Raw genomic sequence first — 10,105 nt, 5'->3', positions numbered from 1 at the left:
AGGCACCAGTCACCAAGCTGGGAGGGTGTGAAGAGGCCCCCCTGCATGCTCCCTGGCAGACCCAGAAGTGGACTGGAAGTGCTTCTGGTCCACTTCCAGGTCTGCTGCCGAGCGTGCTGGGAACCTCCATACACTCTTATAAGATGCTCCATCTGCCCCAGCATCTCAGCATTCATGAGCTGCCTGGTACCTTGAGGTATGTAGAAAAAACATTTAAAGCTGTATCTATGTCCAAATCGTTGAATCTTTCTGAATCTCTCTGCATTAATTCGGAGGGTTCTGATTCAATTCAGAGAGATTAAAGGGTCTCCTGATTCAATTTGGATTCGAAGACTTGGCCACCGAATCTAGCCAAATCGAATCAGTGACTGAACCTTTGCAGAGCCCTAATAAGTATCTTGTGCTTATTGAGAAAGACATTTCTAATATGCCCATGACAATAGTCTTTGACACAGGAAAAATGCTTTTACTGAGTACCAAAGATACAAGTCCATGATTATAAGATTTATTTTTTATGTGTATAAAGTACATATTTAGGTATAACGGTAAATACAGTGCAGAGAACATGATATTTTGGTACAAAATGTAGACTAGCATCAGTCTTGTAACTGAACTATGGTAGAAACTCTGCATCCACAAAGCCATATATACAATCTTCTCTTGGAACTGTATTCATAATTGTTAGAGCAAATGTTAGTATAACTGTAAATATAACTGTAAATACATTTCCTACTAGGTTTCAATGTACTCTAGAGGAGCTGGACTACTCTCTTCTGGATTTCTCCCCCCTCCCCCCTCCCAAATTAAAGAAAGACAAACTTTAGCTGTATAAGGGTATTTTTACTAGCACAGCTTCAAACTGACATTCTTCTGATGAATCAACTAATTGGATTTTGTTTGCACTTTTTTCTTTTGCATATGAAAAGAGGTAGATGGATTAAATCTTCTGTTTATTCATAGACCAGGAACAGCCTGAGGAGGATACATTAATGTTTTCTTGAGAGTTTGTGCTCCATACCCATTCTGTCCTGAACCTTTCTGCTGGAGTCTGAACATGGTAATGGTAGGAAACAATCCCTTCAGTAACCAGCCTCATCATTGAGCTTAGATAATATTAAATGATTAAAATGGTTCATATACATGCCCACAGTTATGTATTGTACAACAGCATGTCTCAGTGGTTTGGCAGTTTAGAAATACATTCACAACACCTTGAACAATTTGTAACTGTATTATTGTGCAGAAACAAGAATACATCTAGTGATAGTATTAACACATACAATTTGCATTATTCATGCTCATCTTGTACTGATGTTGATGGAGCAATCTTAGATGCTCTTTAGTTTCCTTAAAACTAGAGTTAAAAGTGAGAATTAAAGAAATGTAGACCTAAGTTCCCAGCCATCCTTATTCAAGCTAAACTCTCTTTTTGATCACTGGGGGTTTCACATGCATAAGGATGGCAAGATTCAACCTAACCTGTTTTCTTCTAATGTCATATATTTATGCTTATATCCAGCTCTCATTGCGCAATGCCTCAAGATTAATGCACAGAAAAAAGTAGGCTGAGGAATGAAATTTATATATGCACACAACTACAACACCACAGAGGCAGCTCCCTTTCTGTGAGCAAAATGCTGTTTCCTGTGCTTGTATCCCTTCTACTCCCCGTAGCATGAAGCCTGGGAAGAAAGTGACAACCCTGAGAACAGCCTTCCTCCCTCAACCTGGAAGATGGCCCAGGACATGGAAATGCAATGCCCTCAGAGAATCAGAGGTGAGGGTAATTAACAGACAGCACTGATGTAGGGGAAGAACTGACCTATGGTTGTCTGGAGGCTGGGCAGAGGGGAAATGTGGAAGAGAAACAGCTGAGAGGACTGGGGACAGGATCAATTTGTAGGTTGGCACGCAAAATTAATAGCGGAGTATGGATGTGGAGTGAAAAATCTGGCTGCAGGGGTCACAGTCACCTCTCAATATATTTGGGAGAGTGGATAACACAACTGACACACACTTACTGGGAATGGGCAAGGGGCATTCCAATGTCAAAAGACACAATATTATCTTTGTTAAAAAGCACATGACTTTGGGGCCAGTCTATGATGCTGGAGCCCTTATAGTCAGCAATACTGATATACAAAACCAAAAGCTTCCTTTGGCAGATTCCTTAGGCATGACAACTCTGTGATGTACACATTAAGTTATATTTCTAAATTTCTATGACTTTATGAGAACTCATCTTTTGATTTTTTTTTTTTTTAAATAAAAGGCCTCAAATCACAAATGAGGACTTAGATTGCTAAGGGAAAAAAAGCTAAATATGCTTCAGTACAAAAAATATATTACAATAACAGGGATCACCTGTATATACATGGTGCAAATGCCATTGGTGTTAACATATTGAAAAATCACATGACACTCTGGAAACTAGGGTCAGAAAGCCAGTTAATTGTCTGGTCCATTGACTGCATATTTTTGACCAAAGATTATAGCAATTTTACAGAAAGAAAGAAAAAGACAGACTACATTTTTTGTAGTTTTCTTGACAGAAATATGATTTTTTGTTTGTTTTTTGGCACATTTCTTAGTGGAAAATTTGTGCTTTTTTCTGCATATTAGTTGGGCCCACTGAAAATTTTTTTTACAATTTTTGACCAATATTTGACCGGTCAATTGACTGAACGTGATTTGACTGGTCAAATACCCTACTGGAGACTAACCCTGATATATGCATGAAACATCCCTTGGATTAGCACAAGACTCACTGAGATTCCATTATTGACTTACACTTTGAAATAGAAAACAAAATTATAGCATCATCCTCCCCTGGCTATAGACACTGGTCAGGTTTGATATAGACCGTAAAGTAAATCAGCATAATTTCTTTCTGTTCCTATTGCTCAGGAAAGTTCTAGCTCTGCAGCAGGGGCCCAGTGGGCAGATCTAATCAGGATCTAAAGATTTTGGAGTTACATGGACTTATGCAGATGCAGGAAAAGTGGGGAGAGGAAAAAAGAGTTTTGTCTTATTGGAGATAAAAAAATGCCAAGTCCTCACCCAACCTACCAAGTTGCACAGGCGTGCTGAACATATGCTCTACAGGTGGAATGCGGCCCACAGGACTCTTAGAGGGACTGGGAATTTGGGGGAGAGGCCTGCTGCCAAATTCCTAGCTACCAAGCTTTGTTGGCAAGGGAAGGGGTAAGCAACTGATGGCAAGGGCAGGGGGTAAACCATAGCCTTAGCAACCTCCCAGCACCGTTGCTTACCCCATTACCACTGCTGGCTCCAGAATCAAATTAGATCTATGAGGTTTCTTGCAATCTGGATCCAGCTCAGGAGCATGGGTGTGTTTTCACCCCTGACTGTGATTATAGAGCTGCTGGCCATTATCCTTGAAAATCAGGGAAGGTCCTGGATGATTGGAAAAGGGCAAATAATAGTACCCATCTTTAAGAAAGGAAAGAAGGATGATCTGGGAAACTACAGACCAGTCAACTTCACTTCAGTCCCTGGAAAAATCATGGAGCAGGTCCTCAAAGAATCCATTTCTAAGCACTTGGAGGAGAAGACAGCGATTACGAAGTCAACATGGATTCATGCTGGATTCATGCTCCTCACCTGGAGCTTTTGACTTTGCCCCCTCTATTCAGCGCCGATGAAGCCACATCTGGAGTACTGTGTTCAGTTTTGGGCACTCACTGCAGAAAGGATGTGGACAAATTGGAGAGAGTCCAGTGGAAGGCAACAGAAATGGTGAGGGGGCTGGGGGACATGACTTATGAGGAAAGACTGGGGGGAACTGGGCTTATTTAGTCTAGAGAAGAGGAGATTGAGGGGGGTTTAATAGCAACCTTCAACTACTTGAAGCGGGGTATGAAAGAGGATGGAGCTCGACTGTTCTCAGTGATGGCAGATGACAGAATAAGGAGCAACGGTCTCAAGTTGCAGCAAGAGAAGTTTAGGTTAGATATTAGGAAGAATTTTCTCACTAGAAGGGTAGTAAAACACTGAAGCAGGTTACCCAGAGAGGTGGTAGAAGTGCCATCCTTGGAGGTTTTCAAAATCTGTCTAGACAGAGCTTTGGCTGGGATGATCTAGTTGGGGATGGTACTGCTTTGAGCGGCGGGTTGGACTGGATGACCTCCTGAGACTCCTTCCAACCCTCATTTTGTATGATTCTATGATTCACCAGGAGCAAGTCATGCCTGACCAACCTGATTGCCCTCTATGATGAGATAACTGGTGCCATGCCTAACCAACCTGATTGCCTTCTATGATGAATCCCATGCACTGAAAGCCTGAGGACCGGCTGGCTAATCAGCAGCTCTGCAGAAAAGTATCTGGGGGTTACAGTGGACAATAAGATAAATATGAGTCAGCAGTGTGCCTTTGTTGCCAAGTAGGATAACAGCACACTGGGGTGCTTTAGTAGGAGTGTTGCCAGCAGATCCAGAAAGTAATTATTCTGCTCTGTTCTGCACTGGTGAGGTCACATCTGGAGTACTGTGTCCAGTTTTGGGACAAGTTGGAGACAAGCTGGAGAGAGTCCAGCGGAGAGCTATGAAAATGGTTTGGGGGCTAGGGCTCATGGCTTATTAGGAGAGGCTGAGGGAACTGGGTTTATTTAGTTTGGAGAAGAGAAGACTGAAAGGAGATTTGATAGCAGCCTTTAACTACCTGAGGAGTAGTTCAAAAGAAGATGGAGATGGACTGTTCTCAGTGGTGGCAGATGACAGAAAAAGGAGCAACAGTCTCAAGTTGCAGCAAGGGAGGTTTAGATTCAATATTAGGAAAAACTCTCTCACTAGGAGAGTGGTGAAGCACTGGAACAAGTTACCTAAAGAGGCAGTGGAATTTCCAACCTTCGAGGTTTTTAAGGCCCAATTAACAGAATCCAGGCTGGGATGATCTAGTTGGTCCTGCTTTGAGCAAGGGGTTGAACTATATGACCTCCTGAGGTCCCTTCCAACCCTAATTTTCTATGATTCTATGATCTAGCCAAACCTGACCAGCACCATAGCTCAATATTCCAGCCCTATTCCTCTCCCTGCAACTATGGGTCGGGGTGGAAATAAATAAAAGTGTAGGTGTTATCACTGCTGAATTCAAACAACAGGACATTTACATTTTTTGAGTAAGGAACATGTAGGCCAAGTATTGTTTCAGGTTATTTGTATTTAAACAGTAAATGAATGCAGAAATAAAGTCACAACATTTTCTGAACTTATTAGAACAAATAAATCAAATACTTTTTTTGGGGGGGGGGGTGGCAGGCAGAGGGGAGGGATCTGAAACATGAAACTGGACTCAGGTCTGACTTTTGCAAGTGGCCCTTATTGTTATAGCAAGCTCAACCTCACCATTCTGCTGCAACTTTGTAGTGATTAAATTCGGGATCCAATCTGAAGTTGCCCCTAATGAGAAACATTTTTTTCCCCCGTGTCTCTGTTGCAATACTTAACGTTGTTCTTATCTGCTCACTTGCACAGTCTACTTGATGTGAGTGTAGTAGACCATGACAGGGCCATAAAAATAAATGTTAGTGATAATAACATTGTTTCCCTACATCGATATCTTCACAATACTGCAAATAAATATAATTTAGAAACACTGTGTGCACCAAAAAGGCCATATGAGCACTGGAATGTCAGTTTGGTTTACAGCTTTCTTGAACACACATAATTGTGTCGTCTGCCTTTTCTGCAATCTGCTGCTTGCCATTTCCCTTGCCTCTGTACCAAAACACAATTCTTTCCCTTCCTTGAAAGACGAGAAGAGACTGTTCTCCAGTTTGTGTAAGTGACTGGTTCTCCTCCATTCCACTCCCAATGGCCAGGATTTTCTTGGTCATTCAAGCCTAATACAATTAAAAAAGGGTCAAGTCAGTCAGCCAGTGCAAAAGGAAACATGTTCTCATATTCCTCTATTGATTAATATACACAAGTTTGTGCTGAGGGAAAACACCACATCTAGAAAACTACAGAGAAAGCACGCATATGAACATTTGTCTGGCAACCAACACCATCTTGGAAAGATTGTAACACTTTTCCTTCATTACCTATCTAACCGCAATATTCTTCCCATACCTACTGTATGTCTGTAACCCATATTTTTCTTGTAATCCAATCAAATGGTCATAAAGGAAAGTCAAACCAATGTGTAGTGATAAGCAGGCCCATAAAGCAGGAAAAGGGATATCAGAACTTTAGACCAAACCACAAAAAGGCTCACAGATGACTTCCAGCAAATCTACAAGGAACGAGTAAAATTCATATGCACAAAACTTGTCATAATCTCTGAAGAATAAGTGATGGGCACAGCATTTTTACTGCACACTAAACAGGCTGTCACATGAAACACAAATTCAACTTTGACAATGTAAGTGAGATGAAATAACTAGATTTTAACTGGGGGAACTCCCAGCAGTTGTCAAGAACCTGAAAAAAATATAAGGCAGCAGGCCAGGATGAACCCTCTTCAAAGCAAGAGGCTAAGAAAACTTGAATATGTGTTATGATTCTTTTAACTGATGTGGGAGGCAGAATCTGCCTCAGAAAATAGGAAACATGAATCATCATAACATTACCTAAGAAAAGGGATCTAGGCAACTATAACAATTGGCTAAGTGTCATGTCATTGTCAGTCATAGGGATACTCTTTTGTATAATTACTCTGAACAGAATCTGCAATGTCAAAGATAACTGATTGTGGGGTGCAGGGGACCAAAACAAACAGGCTGGTTTTTACTGCATTCATTCTTGCATTGATTATATTTTTGTGCTATGCAATGTTGCTGAATGAAGTAACAAATAGCAGCTATCGGTCTTAAAGACTTTCACAATATAGACAGACTCCATGGCAGACATTAGAAATCTATGGATTCCCTTGTAAAATTATCTGGATCTTCCAAAAACTTTATCAAGATGCCAAATGTGTCAATGACATTTAACCAATAATTAACCAACTGGTTTTTAATTTTGACAAGCATCTGCTGTCAAAATTCCACCTTGTAGTCAGAGACACCTTGGAGGGGGACAGGGTTGCCGGTTCAGGCACCATCACAACCAGCTAGCTCATTTCAAAATGCAGGAAGGTGGCAGACTACTTCCACTGGAGCATCAAAGTGGGCAAGATGCTGCAGGACAAACAGGCTAGCTCAGCATCCCGCAGCACAAAATCATGCAGGATGTCGAGACTCGGTGGAACTCCACATACATGATGCTCAAAAGGCTGATCAAGCAACAGGCCATCCATGAGATAGCCTTGCTCAGGGAGATTGGGATCAGCAGCCCCCTTAACAAAGCTGAGTAGGATACCTTCTCCCAGATCTTGGTGAACCTCAAGCCATTCATTGAGGCTACCAAGAGCCTCAGTGCCGCCGATGCCCTCCTTAGCCAGCTGATCCCCATAGTGAGGGAGCTTCAGAACCCAATGGAGAAGTTCCATGGGATCAATGTTCCTGGTTGGGGCAAGCTGCTTTCACCAGAGGCGCAGGCACTGGTGAAGCAGCTGAAGGAGGGCATCAAGAAACGGCTGGATCCATTGCTGCCTAGTATAGTCCATGTGCTGGCGGGCATGTGCAACCCAAAGGTGAAGGGGAGCATCTGTGGCAGCAAAACCCTGGATCACTGGATAGAGGTGCTGGTGAACCGAGTCAGGGAGGCTGAAGGGCACAGCTGGGGAGACATGGAAGAGGGGGGATCCACTTTCCCGTACCAGTAGTCAACCCACCAGCCAGTCTCCTCCGCTACAGGTGCTGCCAATGTGGGCCAAGGGCATGGCTTCTATGTTGGGGTCCAGAGGCACCAGACCCCAGCATCGGGCAGGTAGTGCCGAGGCCTTGGTGGCTACCTATCTCACCGAGGATGTGTAGCACTGCTCTGCAACCCCTTGGCCTACTGGGCAAGCCACAGCCACATGTGGCAGGATCTGGCCATGGTTGCTCAGGAACACTTGTCCTGTCCACCAACCAGTGTTCTGAGTGAAAGGGTGTTCAGCATTGCTGGACATGTTGTGACACCCCACTGCACCTCCTTGGATCCTGGTTTGGTGGAGCAGCTGGTGTTCCTGAAGCTGAACCTCCTGCTGCTGGGGTTCCCCAAGCTCCACGCGCAGACAGAGGGAGTGCCACCCTTCTCACTCCATCCACACCTATATCCTTTTTATATTTGGTTTGGTTTCACAACATTTAATACCCTGCTTTCAGAGCTGGAGGCAGCACTCACTATATCACCAGTCATTGGGGAAGAACATCTCCCTGCTGAGCTCCCATGCCAGGACAAACTTGGAGATATGGGCAGGGGCTATGTGGAACAAGGAGGCCCCAGGTCCTGAGCATGACCTGAAACTGAACCATGCCAGGGTTGGGAGGCCTGGTGGGACTGCTGGTGGCATGGCAACCCCCAGGAAATGCCAGGACCTCAAGCCTCCCTGGTGAACGGTGGGTAGGAGGTGCCTTATAACCTCCAGCCACCACATGCACACACAGTCCTGGCTAGGGAAAGCCCGGACCTGTAAGATCTTTGAGAGTCTTGAGGCTTGCTGGTTACAGTGGAGTTGTGAAGCTTCAGGTGAGCTTAGCTGCCTGGGATGCCATCTGTGAGGCATGGGCCACAGTGTAGGGGAGGTACAGAGCTGCAGAACTGATGTCACCCCTAGACATGAGGGGCCTAAATGAGCAGCCTCCTGCCTGGGTAACATCTGAACTGGTTTTCCATCAAGGCGTGGCAAGAAAAAGCGGGGCGGGTGATTGGCCCAGAAACAGGTGGGCAGTCCGAGATCTAACCACCACTGGGAAGGCCCCCTGTTACAGGCTACCATCCCTGCTGCATTAATTCCTCTCTGCCTTAACACACACAAGGCAGACAAGGTTCTTTGGGTCAATCATATCTTTTATTAGATCAACTGAGTATTTGGATAAATATATCTTAGCAAGCTTTCGGGCTTAAAAGCCTTTGTTTTCACTTTCTCAACCTCCTAGATACAGAAAATCATGAACTAAATATAGACATTGGATTTCCCTGCTGAGCCACACTAGGACACACTATAACCTGCCTGACATTTGACTCCCCAGGTACCTGTTCACTTTTACCTGCTACATCCCCCTTCCTTCCCCCTCCAAGCCTGTCTCTCACCCCCTGATGCCTCAATTTACATTTTCACTGACTGGCCTTCTTGCCTGCATCCCATCCTCTGGCATCTTTACTATTTCTTCCATCAAGGAAGAGCAGACACACCAACTGCAGATGCTTTCTCAGCCCAACGAAGGGTTTTTAAACCCGAAAGCTTGCTAAAATATATTTCTCCAACTACTCAGTTGGTCTAATAAAAGATATCAGTTTGACCCAAAGAACCTTGTCTGCCTATGTCCTTAGACCAACACGGCTACAACCTACAGACACCCCTTAACACATACAAGTGTCATGAGTTTTGCTTTGAACAGTTTGCGGTGCAGTTTCCCAGAAGCCCCTGCACCTACCTCCTTGAAACCTGGCAGACTTCATGCTCTCATAAGGGGCTACCATTCCTGCTGTTTTCATCTGAATCAGCAAGAAAATGACAAAGTTATAGGTATTTTAGTGATTCCCCATTATAGTCTAAGACCGGATCTCCAAATCGGTGTTGAAATTCTGAAATAGATTCAGCCGAATTGAATTGGGACAGTGATCTGAAACAGCGAATTGAATTACTGTTCCTCCGAAATGGCTGAATCCAAATTGGAATTGAAACAGAGCCATTTTGCAGAGCCCTAATGTGTATAGGTGCCCATATGACCTCAGATGATCCCACAATCTAGAAGGAGTAGCCTTGTCTTGAGGAGTTTACTTACCTAAGCAACTCCTTTCATAACTCTAGTGACCACACCTCTGCTATAATGACTCAGGTAGATAAGATATGCACTCATTTACAGAATCTCACTCTTATAGGGAGGTTTAGCACCATCAGAGTCAGAATGAAAGTACTACTCTTTAGTAACAATATACAAACATACATTTGTAGTAGCTTCAAAAGGGAAGGAAGAGCTGATACAGCCTACAGCAACTGCTAGGCTGTAACTGTGGTTTTTGTGTGAGTCTGTAGCATTACAGGTATAGCAAAA

The 10,105-nt window shown here is 43.7% G+C and overlaps 1 protein-coding gene across 4 annotated transcripts in view; it reads right to left on the bottom strand.

Moving 5' to 3' along the window:
- Positions 1–483: 483 nt before the first annotated feature.
- The window catches only part of FREM1 (FRAS1 related extracellular matrix 1), a 148,051-nt gene continuing 138,429 nt past the window's right edge, over positions 484–10,105 (bottom strand). For all 4 annotated transcript variants that reach the window (XM_019483845.2, XM_019483844.2, XM_019483847.2 and 1 more), the window contains one exon: positions 484–5,863. In XM_019483845.2, coding sequence (XP_019339390.1) covers positions 5,664–5,863 — 200 coding nt within the window. In that variant the 3' untranslated portion in view covers positions 484–5,663. The remainder of the gene's footprint in view (positions 5,864–10,105) is intronic.

Source organism: Alligator mississippiensis, chromosome 3 (genome assembly GCF_030867095.1).
Source record: "Alligator mississippiensis isolate rAllMis1 chromosome 3, rAllMis1, whole genome shotgun sequence".
Classification (NCBI taxonomy): domain Eukaryota; kingdom Metazoa; phylum Chordata; order Crocodylia; family Alligatoridae; genus Alligator; species Alligator mississippiensis.
The sequence above is the reverse complement of the archived record's forward strand: the minus strand, read 5'-3'. Positions and strand labels throughout refer to the sequence as shown.